Source organism: Poecile atricapillus, chromosome 3, assembly GCF_030490865.1.
Source record: "Poecile atricapillus isolate bPoeAtr1 chromosome 3, bPoeAtr1.hap1, whole genome shotgun sequence".
Classification (NCBI taxonomy): Eukaryota; Metazoa; Chordata; class Aves; order Passeriformes; family Paridae; genus Poecile; species Poecile atricapillus.
Genome location: NC_081251.1, coordinates 64,461,205 through 64,481,553, shown reverse-complemented (window position 1 = coordinate 64,481,553; position 20,349 = coordinate 64,461,205). Strand labels below are relative to the sequence as shown.

General features: G+C 44.1%; 1 protein-coding gene across 3 annotated transcripts; it reads left to right on the top strand.

Annotated features, from left to right (window-relative positions):
• Window positions 1–460: 460 nt before the first annotated feature.
• Window positions 461–17,051, top strand: TNFAIP3 (TNF alpha induced protein 3). Of its 3 annotated transcripts, none has more exons than XM_058836766.1 (9): window positions 461–656; window positions 3,814–4,126; window positions 8,317–8,507; window positions 8,726–8,873; window positions 9,066–9,236; window positions 10,083–10,263; window positions 11,746–12,656; window positions 14,487–14,719; window positions 15,344–17,051. In XM_058836766.1, the coding sequence occupies exons 2-9, from the start codon at window positions 3,814–3,816 to the stop codon at window positions 15,623–15,625; spliced, it is 2,430 nt and encodes an 809-aa protein (XP_058692749.1). In that variant the 5' UTR covers window positions 461–656; the 3' UTR covers window positions 15,626–17,051. The 3 variants fall into 3 exon arrangements, with proteins under 3 accessions (XP_058692749.1, XP_058692751.1, XP_058692750.1); XM_058836768.1 differs by having other exon boundaries at window positions 15,351–15,517; XM_058836767.1 differs by lacking the exon at window positions 461–656 and adding an exon at window positions 906–1,012.
• The last annotated feature ends 3,298 nt before the right edge of the window (window positions 17,052–20,349 follow it).

The following is a 20,349-nucleotide window of genomic DNA, read 5'->3' as shown; positions in this document are numbered from 1 at the left end:
CTCCTGGGGCAGCCGCCTCCCACAGCCGGCCTTCACAGCCACGGCCCCCGCGCCGCTCTGCGCAGGGACACGGAGCTCTTCCGGACACAGCCACGCGGCACCGCGCTGGCCCGTGAGCGGAGCGAAGCCTGCGGGACGCAATGGGCAAGCCCCTGGCCCGGGGGGAGAGGAATAAGGAAGGAAGAAATGACATCCCGGCTCCCGAAAATCCCGCGGGTGAGTCACGGCGGGCGGGGAGGCGGCGGCGCCCCCTGGCGGCGGCGGGCGCGGCGGTTGTCACAGGCCGGAAAGTCCCTGCGCTCTGCCGGTGGAAATCCCCGGTGGGGGTTTCTGTGTTGTGCTTTCAACCTCCTTCTTTTTTTTTTTTTTTTTTCCTCACCCGGGCGCTTAAACAGAAAGGGAAAAAAAACAAGAGGCTGGGCTCAGCCCTTCATTCCGCATCGGCGGCAGCGGCGGCAGCAGCAGCAGCAGCAGCAGCAGCAGCAGCAGCAGCAGCAGCAGCAGCTCCTCCGGCGGGGAGAGGGTGGAGAGAAGGGAAGGAAGGAGCCCCGGCGTCGTGGACTTTGATGGATCCCGAGCGCGGCTCCGTCCCATCGCCTCAGCCTCGCTGCTGAGCAGCAGCCGGATCGGCCGGAGGAGGAGCCCGCCGCGGAGAGGTGAGCGCCGCTCTGGGCAGGGCGCGGCGGAGCCCGGGCACTTCTGGAGGAGGGCGCCGCGGGGACCAGGCGGGACTGGCGGTGGCCCCCGGCCTGTCCTGCCCCGTGTGCCGGCCCCCGGCCTGTCCTGCCCCGTGTGCCGGCCCCCGGCCGGGCCGTGCCGCTGTGCCCGCTGCTGCCGGCCCGGCCCGGCCCCGCTGGGGCTCGGCGGGCGCTGCGGCTCGCAGAGCGGGCGGGCTTGCTGCGAGTGCCGCGGGGAAGTCCGCTCTGGAGCTTCGGGCTCTTTCTCCTGGGAAGCTGGCGGGCCGGATTGTGTCCTTTCCACCTTGCATGCTCAGCCTCCAGCGGAGCAGTAGGTCAGGGAACAAAGAACGCGGAACACTTACTGTGTGTAAACCAGTCCTGGGGGATTTAAAAGAGCCTCGGTCCTCATCTTCTGATTTGGTGAAGTGTAGTACTGTGTTTTGGTTTGTACCGGGCAAAGACCCAGGCAGAAAAATCTATTTGCTTAAAAGGGTGTTTTAGAAGTTTTAGCAATTTATGGAGAAGTTTATTAATTGCTGTTTTTCAGATAGAGGACAGAAAATGAAAATAATTTTATGAAACCATTGGCAGATCTCAAAACAGTATTCAGCTTTCCCGAGCCCAGCATCCTCAGCATTACACGTTTGGAAAGGATGCTGTCTCTAATTATTGTTTACAGCTGTTCCTTTCTGGGAATTCCTAGTCATTACTTGTCAGAAGGTTAAAGTAGCATAGCACACGGCAAGGCACTATAGACTAATAAAACTGTAGCTCAATTTCTACTTTCAAATCTCCAGGTTAGTTGGCTATTGAGTTGTGTTTGTTTCATCACTTCGATTTTGAAAATAAGGGTTGCTTGGCTTTTGTCTTGATTGACATTTATGACTGTAAATAGCACAAGCTGTAATTTCCACGTGTGGAGGGGAAAAAATGCCGGTAGAACATAGTATCGAATAATGTAGTTTCAGTGAGTGCTTCTGTAAACTCAGTACTTTTTGTTACTTAAAGCTGGAAATAACCATTTGACGGGTCCATGCCGGTAGTGCTTAGTCATGTGATTAGTCTTTATTCGTGAAAAAAAAATCCCATTGACTCAGTGTTTCTACTAACATAAGTGAGGAATTCAGTATTTTGGTCATCTCAGAGCAAAGTACAGCTGTGGTTATCATACTGGTAAGGGGTTGTTTATATTTCCTTTTTAGAATAATTCATACATTTAAATACAGGATTGCACGTGCATAAATAGCATGTGTAAAACTATATTGGTGAGGAGAGTGGATAAGTAAATGTGTTATTTTCATTTTAAGGCTGTTTCTTGTTGGCAAATGATAATAATATGCCATCTTTATTACCTAAAGGAAAGCTTTACCATATGTTGCAAGATGTGACAGCCCTGAGCACAGTCCCAAGTGCTCTTACGGTGTGTGAATGACATCACCCTAAAGTAGGACTTCGTAGCATCGCCTGTTTCATCTGCCTTTATTTAGGGCTTGTCGGGATGTCCACTGCATCTCTCCATCAGCTGGTTCTCAAAGTGGTTATAGAAGTCAGCTCTTGGCACCTGGAGTTTGAGGTCCCCTCTCACCCTGAGACGGTCTTGCTGAAAGCTTTTGGGCATTTGGAGGTGGACGGTGCCAATGGAAGAGTCTAGGTGAAGAGGAGAGAGCAGCTGTTTCCCTGTGGGGAAGGGGATTCTAAAGCCTTCTTGTGCAAGAGGGGTCTTCTGCCTCCATAGACCAGGAAATGCCTTCCTGGTCAGTCTGTCAGATTGAAGTTCTTCCTCTCTCTCTGCCTCCTGACTCCCACCTCCATGAGAAAACTTCCTAATAGCTGCATAAACAATTTTTAGTTGCTTCTTTTTTCCCCATACTTGATATCCAGAGATTGATACACGTATACGGCTTGATACTTGTCCCTAGATTCACAGTCGCAATGGTGGGTTCTCCTAATGTGACTCCTTGTACTCTAAACACTGTAGGCATGCATACTTTTATTTGTCTTGATACAAAATTTTTGCTTTGTTTTTAAACAAAGCAAGAATGTTTGTGGACAGCATGGGGAGTCTCTCCCTGTAAAAATTTGTATTGTTGTTATTGTTGTTCTTACTGCAGTGCACAGGGGTTTTGAGGCATGTGGTCCCTACATTTGGCTCTAACTAGCCACAAAGTTAGTATCCTCTGAATAAGTATTTCATAGAGGGTAGCAGGTTTGAGGTTGTGGGTTTCTTTTTTTTTTTTTTCTTGCTGTACCCATGAGGCCAGAGTTACTGAAGAAGGGGATGCAGGGCAGTGAACATTACATGTCCTGCTGTGGAAATATTTTGGGGGTTTTGAGCCAAATGGAAATGCTTTTTCAGCTCTGTTGACTTACCACTGAGTAATAGTAGCACTGCAGGCTTCACCCCCACACACAGCAGAAGCATTTCTGAGCCATAGCTCTACCACTCACTAAATACAGAGAGCTTCAAGAAAAGTAACCTAAGTCTGTCTCCAAGTGACAAATTCCTCATCTACCATATCTGGCCGTTGTAAGTATGTGACTGATGCTAGCACAGCTTGCAATTCTTTGGGCTCTTTCTGTACTCTACTGACCATCACTGCTCAGAATGTATGGGCTGTGGAAATCTGAAGTGGTCATTAACTGCTTTTTTTTTTTTTTTTTTTTTTTTTGCATATTACCTATACAAAAGCTGTAAATGTGCTTAAATTCAGCAAGCGCATATGGGATTACACTGTGCAATTATCAATTAGTTAAGTTTCCAGGATAATTTCCCTTCCCTTGATCCTGCCTTCTCTTACCCTTACTTTGATTTAAATACTTTTTTTGAATGGTGATGCAGTTTCCTTAGTAACGCATAAATCCTCTTTAATATCACAGTAAATTATATCAGCAAATGAGTGGGATAAACTGATCAGCGTCTGTATCTGAGTAATGCAGAAAAGTTAGTGAATATAATCTTTAAAAAAACATTCTTTATAAAGGCTTAATTGGACTGTATCTACTCTGTGCTTGATTCAAGCAAAACTTCATCCAGAATCCCACCCTGAAAGTGCCTTCTCAGCTTCTGCAGAAGTGGTAGCACTGTGATAGAAGGACACTAACATGCCAATAAAAGGATCCTTTTTCATTTCAGATGTCTTCTAGAAACATGGCTGGCCAACACATCCTTCCTCAAGCTTTGTATCAGAGCAATATGCTGAAGGCTATGGAGATCAGAGAGAGGACACCTGAGGATCTAGTCAGACCTCCCAGTGGAATAATTCATCACTTCAGGACTATGCACAGATACACCATTGAAATGTTCAGAATGTGCCAGTTTTGTCCCCAGTTTCGGGAAATGCTTCAGAAGTCCCTGACTGACCAGGCTACCCAGACTTCACTGGAGCGCCAGAGGAAGCTCAACTGGTGCAGGGAAGTTCGGAGACTTGTTCCTTTGAAGACTAATGGTAAGTTACGAGCAGGTCTTTGCACTCACAGTAAAACAGGTCATACTAATGTAGCATCTTTATTTATAGCATCTGAGTTCACATTACTGAAACAGAAGCACATTGCTTTAAAAATGTGCTATCTTGTAATTTTAGTTTTGAAAATTAAAATTCTTTCCGTGTGATATATACGGTCCTGAGGCTGTAGCAGACCCTTGCCCATACCACAGTATGTGAATATTGCAGAATTTCACAGATATTTTCATAATGTCAGTAACCTGTGGCTCTTCAGAGTCAAGAACAAGGCAGGGAAATTTGATTTGGAACCCATTGCCTTCCCATGAATCTTGACTGCTACATATCGGCTGCCTTATCGGAAGTGCCAAACATCCTTTAACGCCAGTCAAGAGGAGCCTTCAGATGCTTTGAGTGACCAGGGATGCATTTCTATGTATATTTAGCAGAAGCTAATATCCTTCCAATAAGTCCTGCTGTTGTAGCTGGCAGGCAGTGCTTGCGTGCTGATCCAGCTTTAACAGCAGTGACAGCAATAGCACTCAAAACATGGAGTCTCCAGGGACCCTGACACTGCTGTTCCTGGAGTCAGCACCCCACACTGGAGCTGCTCCCTCATCCTCAGCTCTCTGCCTGGGTTTGCCAGCTCTTGCCTTCCCTCAGGGCCCACCAGTAACTCCCAGGTTGTGTGACTGACACCCATCTTTGTGCAAGATAAATTTTGCAGTGCCCTTTTCTTTCAACAGTCAGTGCTGGTTTCAGGACTTGGCTTTTGGGTTACTCTGTGTGTGTATTGCATCAAGTGCTATAAATGAAAAGGCACAGCAGTAGTGCCAAGATTTCCTGAACAGGTTATGTTTGTCCAGAGTCTTGAGCAGGAAACCTCGGCACATGACTGTAAGAGTCACCAGGCATTTCACATTCAGTGGAGGAAAGATTTGGAACGATTCTATGACTTATGGTCACGCAGCTGCAAACTTGGACTCAGGATTCCTTACAGTATAGGTTACCCCTAACCAGCAAGAATAGACTGGGACAGTGAGGACTTTAAGAAGATGTAAAATACGTACGCTTTGCTCGAGGAGCAGATCACAGCAGTTAGAGCAACACTGGGTGTGGTGGACCTGTAACATTGTTGAAGTCTGTGTTGTGTTCTGTGTTTGCTTCTTTTCATATCTGCTTGTATACACATCGCCCTTATCTTCCTAGTCCACACTTCTCCCTTTCCAAGTTCTGCCATATTTCTTAGTCTGACTGAGAAACAACACGGCTGTGTTGTACAGAAACCATAAAAATAGACCCATTGGGTAGATGTCACTGCCCAACCTAAAGCCTGATGTTGATGTGCATGTCTGTAACTGTTGTAGAGGCACTGACCTTCTGATGGGCTTTTTGGGCTGCATTTGATTTGGTGTACAATTCTCATGACTGCAATTAGGGGTGAGCACGGAAGTAATGGAATCTTGAGCTTTGGAAGGACCAGAGTTGCAGCTAGGGCAGGCAGCACTTTTCAGGTACTGGGAAGGTAATGTCACTCCAAGTGTTGCATCTTAAAAATTTCACTCAAACAGACTTTCTAGGAAAATGGACAATGCGCACAATTTTTGCCCAGGGCAAAGAGTAGCAGTTTCAGAGCCCCCAGTCTCCAGTCAATACAAATCCTGCAGGGGTTAACACTGCCTTGGACTGACCCTTGGTGACCACATTACATTCAGCAACACTGACCTCCTTTGGCTCATGACCATTGACCAGTGTTACACGTGGGAATAGTGTGGACTTGGATCCCACCCACGAGCAGGCATACCAGTATATGAGATGCTGAAATATTAGGGCAGGTTGAGGGAAGGGTAGGCAGAGCAAGGTTTGTGGTCTCCCCATAAACTGAGCAGACAAAGAACTTGGCTTCATTTCAGTGCTTCAGGGTCATTAAGTGCATGAGTAGGAGTGGCTTTGGAAACCTGTGAGTTATGCAAAGTAGTTGCGTTGAAAGACTTTTGCAGGAGAAGGTAGATTGGACTGTAGGAGAGGATCTCTGAAAGAAGTGCAGAAGTCTGGAGAAGCCCTGTACTATTCCAGAAAACAACCTTTTTTTTTTTTTCCCTCCTATGTGGCATAAAAAATATTTTTTAAACGTTTAGCTGCTTAACCCATAGATGTGGGAGGAATATGTTAGTTCTCTCAGTCAGCAGTGGGCTTGCTTCAGAAAATTCTGGGGTTTTTTTCTGATTAAGGTTGTAGTTGTTGAAAAGAGAGAAAGTATCTCCTACAGGATCTTTTGATGTATATTTTACTTAATATGTTTGTGAATCTGTGGAATGATGGGGTTTTCATAGTTAAAAAAGACGTTTTGAATCACCACATATTTCTTTGCAGACATCTGAATGGATGATAGAAGGAAAGCGGTAGGAGGTACAAAAATCGAAACTGTTTGGGTTTTTTCTTTTTTTTTTTATTTAAAAATTCCAGCATCTATTGGCTGTAGAGATTTCACTTGTATAATGAATTGGCATTCATTCCACCTCGCCAAGCCACACCCCCTGGGAAAGTCCGAGGGAGGCCACACTTCACCCGCAGAACAAAAAGTACAACTGTTGCTCAATTGCTAATCAAACGGTGTGGGGGAATTCCAAGTGCTGTGTAAGGAATTTTGGGCAGTGCTTCTAAATAAAGAACCGAAAGTGAGCTCTCAGAGAGAGAAAAATTTTAATCTTATCTTTGCTCTAGATTTTGCAAAGGGAAAATTTTAATGGGATTAATATGTCATCTTTCTTGGTCAGAAGAAGAAACCCAGTTGGTTTTTCAGTCTTCTTGGTTGTTCCCTGATTTTTGAGCTCAAGTAAGCAGCCTGCAGAATTGAAGTAAGCTTTGCAAGACAGCATTCTGAAAATAGAAGGCAGTTGCAGGAACTTGATATGCACCAATCCCATGACAATTTATGAAGCATTGAGTAGATTTCAAGTTGTATCTTATTTGGGAACTGGATTCTGTTGTAGGCTTTTCCCTGCAATTTCACAGGTAGCAAAAGTGTTCACAAATGGTATAATTGAACTCAAAATGTGTGTGGCAAACTGGGTTTAATTATTTTGTGGGAGTTCTTTGGGTGGATTTGTTTGGGTTTTTTTTTCACATGAGAAAAATCTAGTAGCTTTACCAGGGTTGATGTTTTCTATTCCAAGAAAATTGGTATGGTTTCTTAGCATTGGGTGAATCTGTTTACCACTGTGGTAAAACATTAGAGCTAGTTTTGCCTCTGAGCACATGACAGTAATGATTATTGATGTCTCCCTTTCAGGGGAGACAGTGAAGAAGAACATGGCTTTTGAAGAACATGGCTAGATATACAATTTGAAACCCAGGCATAGATGTATTTTTTGTCACACCTTTTAATTAAGTTATCTCCTCTGAGTCTCAGTTTCCCCTCTGAAACTGCAGAATATCACAATCCTTCCTACCTGTAAAGAGGAATTTTTCAATGCAAGGAGATTGTGTAAATGAATCACTGTTTTTCATTTACTTGGTTTTGATTTTGTGTTTTAAAAACCAGTCCTCTAAATAATATATGTAACAAACCAACTTCCTATCATTTCTGAGAGGAAGGCCAGAGGTGTTCCTGTGATTGCTTTACATAAATCACCTCCCATTCCCTTTCTGTCTCCTTTTTTATTACCATTCCTCCATCAAGCACAGACGAGTGCCAAGCAGTTCTCATCAGGGGTTGTGAGGCTATAGTTGGTGTTACTATAATATTTTCTTAGTGGTTTCCATTATCTCAGCCTCATGTCATTTGGTATATATTTCTATAAACACCAATGAGGGAGATTTACATCTTTTTTTGTAAATTTAAGATGACTGTTGTGTTTAAAAAGCCATTTCAGCTGTGTTTGACATTTATAGTTGACACCAAAATTTAGTTTGTGATATCAGTCAAAATTAAGTAAGATAGGTAAGGGGCATTGATGGATGTCAGCTTAACTTGGACTGGTACAGAGACAAAAACAGTAGGGAGGGAAGTTTTCTGTCTCTGTCTCTGAACAGAGACCATAACTCTGATCTCCTTCTTCACAACCCTTCTGTCTGAGGCTTAGAGAGAAGTGCACAGGAAATATGCATATGTGCAGTGTAATTCTACATCTCACAGGTTTGTGGTGTTTTATTTAAGTAGCCATTTGAAAATAATGCACTCTTCTTTTTTCTAGGTGATGGAAATTGCCTTATGCATGCTGCATCGCAGTACATGTGGGGTATTGAAGATTTCGACCTTGTCTTAAGAAAAACATTGTTTAGTGCTCTCAGGGAGATTGACACACGGAACTTCAAGCTCCGCTGGCAGCGGGAGACTGTTAAATCCCAGGAGTTTGTAGAAACGGGACTCCATTATGACACCCGGGTAAGGCAGCCTGAGGGAATAGTGCTGTTTTCTGAGTTTTTCTGGCTTGCCTTGCCGATTCTGTTTGCTTTGTGGCTTCATGGATTCTGTCATTAATGGAGAGCAGAAATAGTCTTCCTTTGGAGGAAATGGGAAAATTATTTGAGCACTGCTGTGCTGCATCTGACTCCTGACCTCTATGTCTTTGAACCATTGGTGACAGCTGTTTCTTTCCTCAGAACTGGGAGGAGGAGTGGGAATACCTCATTGAAATGACCTCCCCAGAAATATCTGGGGCTCGAAACAGGCTTCCCTATAATGCACTGGAAGAAATCCACATCTTCGTCCTTGCTAACATCCTCAGAAGGCCAGTCATTGTCCTTGCAGGTGAGTTGTCTGGCCAGTCATCCCACTGTTTACTCTTGTGCTGTGTTAGTAATCTTAGTCAACAGCTGTTGTTTTCAGGTGGATGCATTTCAAAACACGATGTTTCCAGCAATTATTCTAAAACCCCCAGCATGCATTTTCTCTTGCCTGTAGCACATACTTATTTGTGTTTTCTTTTTCTTCTTCATGTAGATAAAGTGGTTAGAAGTTTAGAGTCAGGCTCCAGTTTTGCTCCTCTGAATGTTGGTGGTGTTTACTTGCCTCTCCTGTGGCCATCTGAAGAATGCTACAGATACCCAATTGTGCTTGGCTATGACAACATGCATTTTACACCACTGGTGACTCTGAAGGACAGTGGGCCAGGTATTTTTCAAGAACTTCATTTGGTATTTATGTTCTTTCTTCAAAACCACTGTGTTGGTAATGCATTTGAAATATGATCTGGTTTAGATTTGCATTTTTAAAGTTAAATAAGATTAATTTGCAATATATTCGTAAAATGTGAGCAGAAAGAGCTTTGATTTTTTGAGTCTGTGAATCTGAGTAGGAACTAAAGGTTACCTTTAAGTTCAACCAACTAAAGGTTGAAAGTAGAGTGCAACTCACCTGCTTGCAGGCTGGAATTGGTCAAAGGGTAGCCTCTGCTTTATTGTGTTCTGGCCTCCTTTCTACATCGTGAGAGAAGAAGCTTTGAAGGATGCAGTCTCACTGCAGAGTATCACTGGCTGGCAGGAATAATGAAATATAGGCTTTACCATTTTTAATGCATGTCTTCTGAGTGGACAGCATTTTTCTAGGTTCAGGTTACAGCATCGTCCCACCAAAAGGCATAACAGACAAATATCTACAATCCTGTTCACATGGAGAAGATAGTTGCTATGGGGACATTAAAACTACTGTTGGATGGGGCTAAATTTGTGATGTAGCTGTGTCTGCAACCTCCCTCAGTGGTACCACATAGAAACTGATTGCTCTGCCCAGCTGTTCTCCTCTCTGTCAAAAATTTAATGGTGTTACCTTCATTTTTGCATTTTATGGTTATTCCTAACTGCCTGGTTACATGTGTGTGTATGAATATACATATATATATCTGTGTATATATATGTGTGTGTGTGTGTGTGTGTATGTGTGTGTATATATATATTTTTATCTATATATATCTATATCTATCTGTGTGTGTATGTTTTAATCCATCTTGTTTCCCCACAGAAATCCGGGCTGTCCCTCTGGTTACCAGTGAACAAGGCAGATTTGAGGATTTGAATGTGCACTTTCTGACAGATGCAGAAGAGAGGGAGAAAGAGCAGCTGCTAAAAGACTACTTGATAGTGATAGAAATTCCAGTGCAAGGCTGGGATCATGGTACAACTCATCTAATTAATGCTGCAAAGTGAGTGTCATTCCTGTTTCCTCAAAGTTATCTTGTTTACAGGGGTGAGACAAGTTGGGCAGCCCAGTGAGTTCTTTTGGTCTTTCCTTCCTTCCTAGGTGGCCTATGTGTTTACTATCTGAAATATGAAATATTATCATTACTGTTGATATGTTTTGAAGTAGTATGAGCTGAGGCCAGTCTCAAGTTTAAAGGCAAAAATGTGTTCAAACTTAACAAACTAAAACTAGCATTTTAGAAGAAAAAATCCATTTGATCAGTTTCACTGACTTACGGATTTCACAGGAAGGTGGCTGAAAAGTAGTTAAATGCAGGAACTAGTTAGCCCAAGCTCTTGTGCTTTGTGTAAAGCACATTGCATAATGGGCAGTTGGTGTAACTTTAGCTGCCCTGGGGAAAGTACTTGGCAGTATGTTCTGAGCACAGATGCTTCAACACCCTGGGCTGTTCTGTGTGGCAGTTGGCAGGAAGCTGTGGCCAGTGGAGGAACTGGTGTCTCTGCTTGTCCCCCTGATGGTTGAGCATCAATAGCATGCAGGGAATAGCTGGCAACACCCATCAGCTTCTCATATTCAATGGACACTGGCAGTGATGCCCAACCAGTCCCCTCAGAACTGATGGAGGGAAGTAACTCCCTGTGTCCTCTGCCTTTGCTTCTGCTACCACACAGAAAGGAATCTTTATGCTGTTTGCTAGCTCTGGTGTAGGAGCATTGAAAATTGAAGTCTTTCTACCCAGAAGATATATGCACACGTGAAGGGTAGCACTGGAGCTTCCCTAGTTGCTCTGCCTAGTTGTGTTCTGGAGCATTGCCAGAAATGTTAGCTCCTCATCCTACCAACTGTGGCATGGTGAAGCTCCAGTGTAGGGTTTTCCCTGTAGCTGGAGGCAGAGTAAGGTTGGTGTGATGGGTGCACCACAATGAAGCCCCACAGTTTGTTAGAAGAATTCTGCTGTTAGATACAGACCCAACAGGGCAGAACCAGGAGCAGATTTCATGATAAACTGCCTCATGAAATGCTGAGCCCATTGTAGGAAGGGCTTGTTCTTAGTGTGTGTTGGTAAAGAAAGGGGTCTTTTACTCTAACCTCTACTCAGCTGAGCACTGTTCCTGAGAGAAATTCACCATTTGTGGGACTTTCTGCTTCTGAGAGATTACACATACTCTTTGTGCAAACAGTTCTTAGACAGAAAACCTTCACCTACAAAGCCTTTTAAGAAGACTTCTGTTTAACATTGTTTCAGGGCATTTATTTCAGATGTGAAAGTCTCCATCACTGAACACCTGCTTTGAAAATAATTTCCATTTACAGCAATAGTGTAGCATCCCAGATCTTCTGTCTGAGTAAAATTAAACTTGCATTAAATTGCATAAAATTGCATTAAATCTGTATTTCCTTCCCACATTGCTTGTATTTGCCTCCACTCCCACCATCTGCTCCTTTCAACCACTGATGCAGTCTTCTTTTTTTTGGCTGTCAGGTTAGATGAAGGCAACCTACCCAAAGAAATAAACCTCGTGGAAGATTACTTTCAACTGGTACAGCATGAGTACAAGAAGTGGCAGGAGAATGCTGAACCTGCTAGAAGAGAGACATGTTCCAGGAACAGACAGGAACTGTCACTTTCCCAACTCTCCCTCTTACAGATGAAATGTGAAACACCAAATTGCCCTTTCTACATGTCTGTGAACACCCAGCCCTACTGCCACGAATGCTTTGAGCAGAGGTCCCAAGGGAAAAAAGGCAGAAAGCAGACCTCCAAATCAGCACCTGAGAAGCTGAAGGCAGCTGGGTCAGGCTCCTCCCGTGGGGATATTTGTGAACCTGGGGGATGGACATCTGAAGGGCCTGTAACAGAGCCTCGCTCTGCACCTCCAACCGCTCCGAGTCTTTTTCTGTACAGTGAAACCACAGCCATGAAGTGCAGGACCCCAGACTGCCCCTTCACATTGAATGTGCAGCACAATGGGCTGTGTGAACGCTGCTACAACTCTAGACAGCTCAGTCCCTGCAACAACTTGGATGACCAGAGACACTTGGACTATGCTACATGCAAAATGTGCCGTCAGAAGGCCAAGAGGACCTTCAATGGTATATGCAGCACTTGCTTCAAAAGGTCTACAGAGCAGTCCCCAAATGGCAGTCCTGCTTTTCTGCCCACCTGCCACCAGAGATCAACATCTGACCCGTCCCAGATCTCACAGATCCTGCACCAGCACTCCTGCCATCAGGCTCCCAACAGCCATGGCAAGGAGCCCCCGCCACCAGCACTGCCTCCAGAGGAGAACAGGGAAGGCACCCTCTGTAGGAAACCTGGTTGCAAGTTTTTTGGGACATCACAAAATGAGGGCTTTTGTACACTCTGTTTCTTTGAGTACAGGGAAAACCATGGTAAGTGGAAATGGAGTGAGCTTTGGCACACTTTGGCTGCAGATGAGCCTCCTCGAACTGTGGCGTTCTGTGTACTGGGTATAAAAGGGCAGGGGTAGTGAAAACAGTGTGAGGAGAAGGTGATTTCCTGTCTGTTATTATTCCATTGTCATGGTTAACCCCAGCCAGCAACCAGGCCCCACACAGCTGCTCGCTCACTTTCCCACCATTGGGCTCAGGTAGAGAATCAGAAGCGTAAAAGCTGGAGAACTCATGGGTTTGGATAAAAACAGTTTGATAGAAAAAGCAAAAACTGCATACACAAGCAAAGCAAAATAAAGAACTAATTCATTGCTTGCCATGGACAGGCAGGTGTTCAGGCTGTGTCTTCTCCCAACCTCCCATGCACCCTTGCCAGTAGGGCAGTGTGAAGAGTAGGAAAGGCCTTGGCTTTGTGTAGGCCCTGCTTAGCAATAACAAAAATATCTCAATATTTTCAACCTTGTGCTCAGCACAAATCCAAAACACAGCCCCATACCAGCCACTGTCTTTTACCCCAGACAAAACCAGCATACCATAAAGGGGCACATGGCAGTAGTGTGAGAAATATGTGAAATCTCTTGTAAAACTGCATTTCAGCTTTGATGGAAGCAAAACCAACTCAGGAGGGGGTAGCTTTTGATACCTCCCCATCATCCACTGCACTCACGGTTTGATATGAATTCTCTTCACAGCTAGACAAGTTGTAGAGGGCAGTGAGGGAACTGCTGTAAATGTACGGAAGTTACTGAAAATCAGTTATGTTAGCAAGGTGTTTAAAAAGCCTTGAAGAATCAGTAGATCTCTATCTGTTCTGGGTGTAACAGGTATAATGCCCTGGAGGAACCACTGTAGTTACTTTGACAAGCAGAGCAAGTAGAAGTTGACTGTAGATAATTAGCTTGTATTTTGGAGTAACTTAGGAGTGTGTTGTTACACTCTACCTTGGAATCTTCCTTGGTAATACCCTGTGTGTGCATGCATGTGTGTTTAAAGACTGACCTTCAAAAAGGCAATAGTCTCTGAATAAATCACAGCATGAATTCTTCATCTTTCATGCGACTGCCCTGTTTCACAGATACAGAGCCTGAAAGGCATATGTAAGAAAGAATTATTACTTATCTCTTCAGACTATTTTATTGCTGATAAGTTTGCTGATACAAATAAAGACACATGGAATAGGTTGGGTTGGAAGGGACCCTTAAAGATCATCTAATTCAACCCACCTGCTGTTGGCAGAGACATCTTTCACAACAGTGATCTTTCCACATGTGTTCAGTTTAGGGAACTTCTATGCCAGCTTGCAATACCTTATTTTCCAGCATTGCTCACAATGAAATTTTTTTTCCATCTGATTCTGGAACATATAAGATTGCTTCATGAGACTAAAAAGTATAATGCACTTATTCCCCTTAAGCTCTGTACCACTGTACTTCAATTATCTGATGTGACTGAAATGGGGGAGGCTGAAATGGGTAGGTCACAGATGACAGTCATAGCAAAGTCAAAGGTGAAATTTGTCTTGACTTCAGTGGGATCTAGGTTTCCCACTTAGGGCAAGTTTTTCCCAAATCATATGTTTCAAAAACTTACTTGAAAATCAGGCTGCATTGGCACCCTTATTTATGTAACATGAAGAAAGATGTACCAACTGGGGGCGGGTCTCAGGATTGTCAAAAACCCATGTTTGAGGCTAGTTGCGCTTTTAAATTTATTTTCATTTTTTAAGGAGGGGAGCTTTTTATAGCTGCTTTGGGTCATCAGATCTATTGGGCACATTCAAACTGCTCCTGTTCATGCTTTGCATTACAGACAGTGTTTTGCTACGCCACCAGAGGAGATCTCAGAGGAAGTCTTCGGCAGCAGATCAGACAGGGAGCTCTGCTGCCGGCTTCCGTAACACTGTGTCCTGCCAGCGGCGCGACTGTGGCACCCTGGGCAGCACCATGCTTGAGGGGTACTGCCAGAACTGCTTCATTATAGCTCAGAACCAGCGATTCCAAGAAGCCAGAAGGACAGAAGAACAGCTGGTGAGACAGCCAGAAGTAAGTGTGAACTTATCAAAATCTTCCTCTTGTTTAGCACTGCATGTTCTTCCCTTGTGGGAACAGCTTGGGATCCATACTAGAAAATCCTCAAATGACTGCATCTTAACTACCATGGAAAGACGAGCACAGAGCATATGATTTTTTTTCTGCTGTAAAAAGTCATTCTTAGTTTAGGGTTGTTATGGCCATGCTCTGTTTTACCTCAGCTAGGATTTTGCCAGCAATTTCAGTGAAAGCAGTTGAACCAACAGCTAGTTTATTTTGTTGATTGGGCAGAGATTTTCATTCTTACCCTTTGAGCTGTGCTGCTGTGTCAAGGGATTCAAGCTGAATTTTTGATTGAGTCCATCACAGAGCTAAGGCTTTTTTAAATTTGGTTTGTTTTGGTCCTTTTAGAACTGAGGGTTGCCAAAGATAAAAAAAACCAATATTTTTTCCTAAGAAATGACAGAATTTCTTTGGTAAAACTCAACTTGGCTCTTGGTATTGCACTTTCTAGGAGCGCCTGTGAACAGTCCCCAAGTGGTTACCTATACAAACCATGAACAGACTAGAAAGGAAATGAAAGGATGTTTGTGCTGCCAGCACAGTGACTGACAATGTGTTTTAATATTTTTCAAGAGAACAGGGCAGCACAGAGATGTGCAGCGAGCAGCACTGAGTACCCAGAAGAGACAGTGTTCTGTGGCTTCGTGTAGAAACAACATGGCCTGCAGAAGTGATGATCTGTGCCCGGAGTGCCGGCGCCTTGGTCAGCTGCCACCGTCGGGGAGTGCCAGGGAGCCAGTGGCACAGGAGCCTCCCAAGCAACGCTGCCGAGCCCCTGCCTGTGACCACTATGGCAATGCCAAGTGCAATGGCTACTGCAATGAATGCTACCAGTTCAAACAGATCTATGGCTAGTGGGGAACAAGAAAGCAATACCAGCTACTTCCTTCTCTGAAATGGTGCTACGTCCAAAACACTTAACGGGAGTGGGAGGGTGGGGGGAAACATAAGCTGTCTGCTCAGATCATGTTTATTCCCAAGAATGGGAATAAATTTCTACTTCCTCTAAACACTGCATACAAGGACTGCTGAGAACGTCACATTGCCTTCTGCACAGAGCTCTTGTTCATGACTAAGCTCCTACAATGCCATATTTAATTCTTGGACTTCCCAGTAGGAAGTGTGAAGCATTTGAATCCAAAGAACTTCCCAGTTCTGCCTCTTTCTCAATACAATTCTCCTCCCCTCTCCCAGGCAAGGAGCCACATCTACTGTCAGAGGTGCAGGACCTTTTTATGTTTGCATACATCAGTCAGGGGCAAGTCCTTCCTGAGTGGGAATTACCCAGGACAGACTTGCACAACTTCCAGCTGGCATCTGAAGAAGTGGTTTGATTTGCCTGTGTCCTTGCTGTTCCTACAGAGCTCACCAGGGCAGGAGCTCCCATGGGGATTTAGGATGATAGCAGCTAGCAGTTCTGTGTTTGCAGAGCCCTCAGCAAACCACAGCCAGAAACAAGACCAGCACTGGTCTGCTCCACATGCTTTAACATGCTTAACCTACCCAGCATTTAGACCCTTTCCCCAGATCCCAAGACAACTGGAAAGACAGAAGCCGCAGAAGAAATGCACGTGATGGGGAAAATGAATCCTGCCATTTCCCATTTGAGTGGAAGGAATTACCTCCAACAGACAAGAAAAACCCCAAAGCCCTTTGTCTTCACTTCTGAAACAAGATTGACTCTTGTCTCTCTTGCACTGCAACTGTCAGGAGTATGTGTGTGCTGTTCATACCCTGCCTCCCCATTTCTGTCACACTTTATGTCATCCTTAATGTGATTCTGTTAGCATGCAAACAGCTGGGAGCTCAGTAACAAGAGTTCTTCAGAGCTGAGATTTTACTCCTGAAGTTTATGCATCCACTTCGCAATCTGCAATACTTTCTTTAGCAACCTCAGCTTTACCACTGTGCCTGTTACCTGCTTCTCTCTTCTCCTTTTACACCTTTTAAGTTTTCAGCATCTGTTTTGCTGCTATGATTTTGGAGGTGATACCTCTTCTAACTTGCTTCTCAAGTTTAGAAGCTTTTTCTTTTCCTAGTTACTAAAAAAAAACAGTTACTAAAAAGAAAAAAAATTAAATAACTCATGACTTATTTCTGTTAAATTTTATATATTTTGTGAACCTTAATGTGAAAGTATGTTTTATTAAAATATTTATATTATTTGAAACAATGCAATTTGAAATTTGCACAGCTATTTTTTTTTTTACATCTATTTACTCTAGTGTTGAAAGTTACAAACTTAAATGTATAATTGAAAAACTTTCTCTGGTAAAAAGAAATAAATTATTGAAGGATTGAATTTGTTATTTTTATATCTATGCGAGAGAGTGCAGTTGAGGGTGGGACACCCCCTGAAGGAAGCGTTCCTGTTCAGCAGTACCATTCAGCATGTTACTGACTGCTCCTTGGTGCAGATGATACATCTTTGAAGAGGTGATGACTTGCTGTAAGTGGTTGTTCTCTCAGGAAGGGCTCTTGGTTCTGTTGAAGGACCTGGGCATAGGCAGTTGGCTCCTGTGGGTGCGGAGTATTTTCAGTCCCCAGAAGAATGAGTGTGGGAGAGTATGGATGGTGCAGGAGCAGACTGCAACAAAACCTAAGCTACACTGACTTGCCTTGGCTTTCTGTGTTAATCCATCTGTTATTCCAGGAATTCCCAGTAAGTGGTACTTGAGTGCCACCCTGGGAGGTGGAGATGGCAGCATATGATCCCAGCCTCCACAGCTGTGTGTGCAGCCCCAAAGGCACAGAGCAGGCCTACAACCTTCCCTCTGCCAGGGACAGCAGGGAAGCCTTGGCATCAGAGTTGCTCAGTAGCTCATGAAGAGCAAGTTGCCAACTGCTGTTTGAAAAACTACATGAAAGCAGTGTTTTCGTCTCATCCCAAGCTCAGCCCAACCAAGCCTCCCTGCCAGGGGATTTCTGCAGTGTAACTCCTGTGCTGGCACTCAGGTGTTTCAGACCGCTGCCTAGACAGGCAATACTGTGTACTATCATGGCTCATAGGTGTTGCTTGTGACCTGAAAGAAAAATATGAGTCAAGGCTGCAAACGTCCCTGTGCAGTCGAGGACACTTTCCTAAGAGGCTGTCCTCTCAGCTCAGTTGCTGTCTGTCCTGGTTAAATCTTTAATCCACAGCCCAGCTCCCTCTGCACTCACAGAGCTTACCTCTGCTTTCAGAGCATAAAACCAAGAAGTCAGCCTACATCCCACAGATCAGAGCCTGCTAGACCTACCAACCCCATCTCTACAGCATATTGCTCTTTTACAGAATCTGCCTCTGTTGACCAGAGATACACACCTCACCCTTTCTTTACAACTCATGCAGCTCACATGTCCCTGTGATTCATTGAACTTTGCACCAGGCAGGCCCCTCAACGGTGAAAGAGCAGGCAAAGATTGGGAGGGATGTCTGCAGCCAGGTAGCAGCAGATGGAGGCAGCTCATGGCATCCACTCTCAGCAGCCACAAGCCCCTGCTCACTGGAAAGACACAGCCTCCATCATGTCAATGCCATCTCCTCAGTGTCAGGAGGCTGAATTACTCTGCTTGCTGTTAATTGCAACTTCTGCAGAGAGGAAGGGTTTCCAATCGAATGCCCCAGATCCCACTGATTTTTTTTGCTGTTTTCTGGGCCCATTACTCATAACCGTTGTGTCACATGAAGCTGGTCTCATTCTGAAGCTCCCATGTAAATGAGTGCCCAGCCTATCTCTTGTGATTTACTTGTGTGGGAACATTAAAGCTAGTGGGGCCTTTTTTTTTTTTTTTTTTAATACTTTGGTATTTCCCTTATGTCCTTAGGGGATTTTGACCCTCCTGATGCTTTCTGCTCTTTGCCTAGACAGCTCTTCAAGTTCATCTATTTTTCGTTCCTGTTCTGCAAGAGAGAACTTTTATTTGGAGTCTCCCTTTTTGTGACCACTTCACTTAGGAAGGAAGGCTTTTCTAAGTCTTTTCTAAGACACATATATTTGATAGCTAGAGATTTTTTTTCTTAGCAGAAAGGCAAAACTAGTAGAGAATCATAGAATTGTTAAGATTTAATGAAATCGCCAAGATCACTGAGTCCTACTGTTAACCTAGTACCACTAAACCATGTCCCCAGGTACCACATTCACACCTTTTTTGAGCACTCCCAGAGATAGAGACTCAAACATTTTCCTGGGCAGGCTGTTCTGATGCCTGATAATCATTTCAGTGAGGGAATTTTTCCTGTTACCTAATCTGAAACTCCACTGGTGCATTAGAAGACATTTACTCTCGTCCTGTCACTTTTACCTGGAAGAAGAGACTGACTCTCAACCTGGAGACAACCTCCTTTTATGAAGTTGTAGAGCATTTTCTCCAGGCTAAACAGTCCAAATATAAAACAAATGGCTTAATGACTACTTATATTATACTGGAATTCCCTGTAATATAGTGCAGGAAGGGATTGCTGTACAGGCTTACACATTCATTTTGTTTGGGGAAGGGATACTTCAGATAATAAGATAAGATGATCAGAATATTATCTATGTTTCTGGATTTCTCAGGGATATAACCACTCAATTCACAGATAACATGATAAAGAGAAGAAGAAAGCACTTAGTACATTTTCAGTGTAGAGAGTACATAGATTTATCTTTTGATATTTCAGTGGTCTGCCTGGCAAGTCTTTGGCATGATCCAAACTACTAGGCCACTTGACAGGTTTGGGATCATGAAACAACATGTGCTGTGTTAGATTGAAACATTTAACACTGAGCTACTCACCTGATAGCTGTTTTGCCAGCTGTCTTTCATCCTGATGTCCCTGCACTTGCTGCAGACTGTCCTAATCTCTACCACACCATTCCTCAGTGTCTGAAGTCAGCTAAACCACTCTGACCTGGCAACTACGGCCTTTATACTGCCAGTGATAGGCATAGGAGAAAGGGTAGTTCAGTGATCAGGATAAACACACAAAAATAGGCCCCCTTCACAAGACTAAAGCTCTTGGGATATTCTGAGGTGGTTTTCCCACCTGGGATTGGGATACTGGATGCTCAGCTCTTCTTCTGAACTGGCACGGCAGGGACTTTTGAGCAGCTATGTCAAGAAGATAGCCAACCTACTGAACAAAACTTATAAACTTACCCTGCTCATCTCTACCTGTCTTTTGGAGGCAATGAGTAGGCAGGGATATCTGGTAGAACCAAGACCTGGCAGTCCATGTGTCCAGGTTGATGCTTCGTTTGACAGCCTTGCTGAGACTTTGGCAGCATAAATGCTTGTGCAGTCTGGGACACAGACCCACCACAGATATCCTTCAGATACCTGGAGATTTTACTGACAGAGGTGATGAAAGACTTTTGTGCACATCAGTTCATCATGGTGATACAATGTATGGTTCGTTCAGATGGGAGCCACAGGGGAGGAGTGGCTGCATAATCTTATCCTGCATACTTGAGTAGGAGGTTGTAGTGTAATAACGTACACCAAAAGAGAAAACCACAACACAAAAAAGTTATAATTTCAGATTATATTAAACTGCAAAGGCCCTTTCAAATCTGGAATTAAAAGTACACTGGAGTGGTCCATTCCTTAGGCACCAC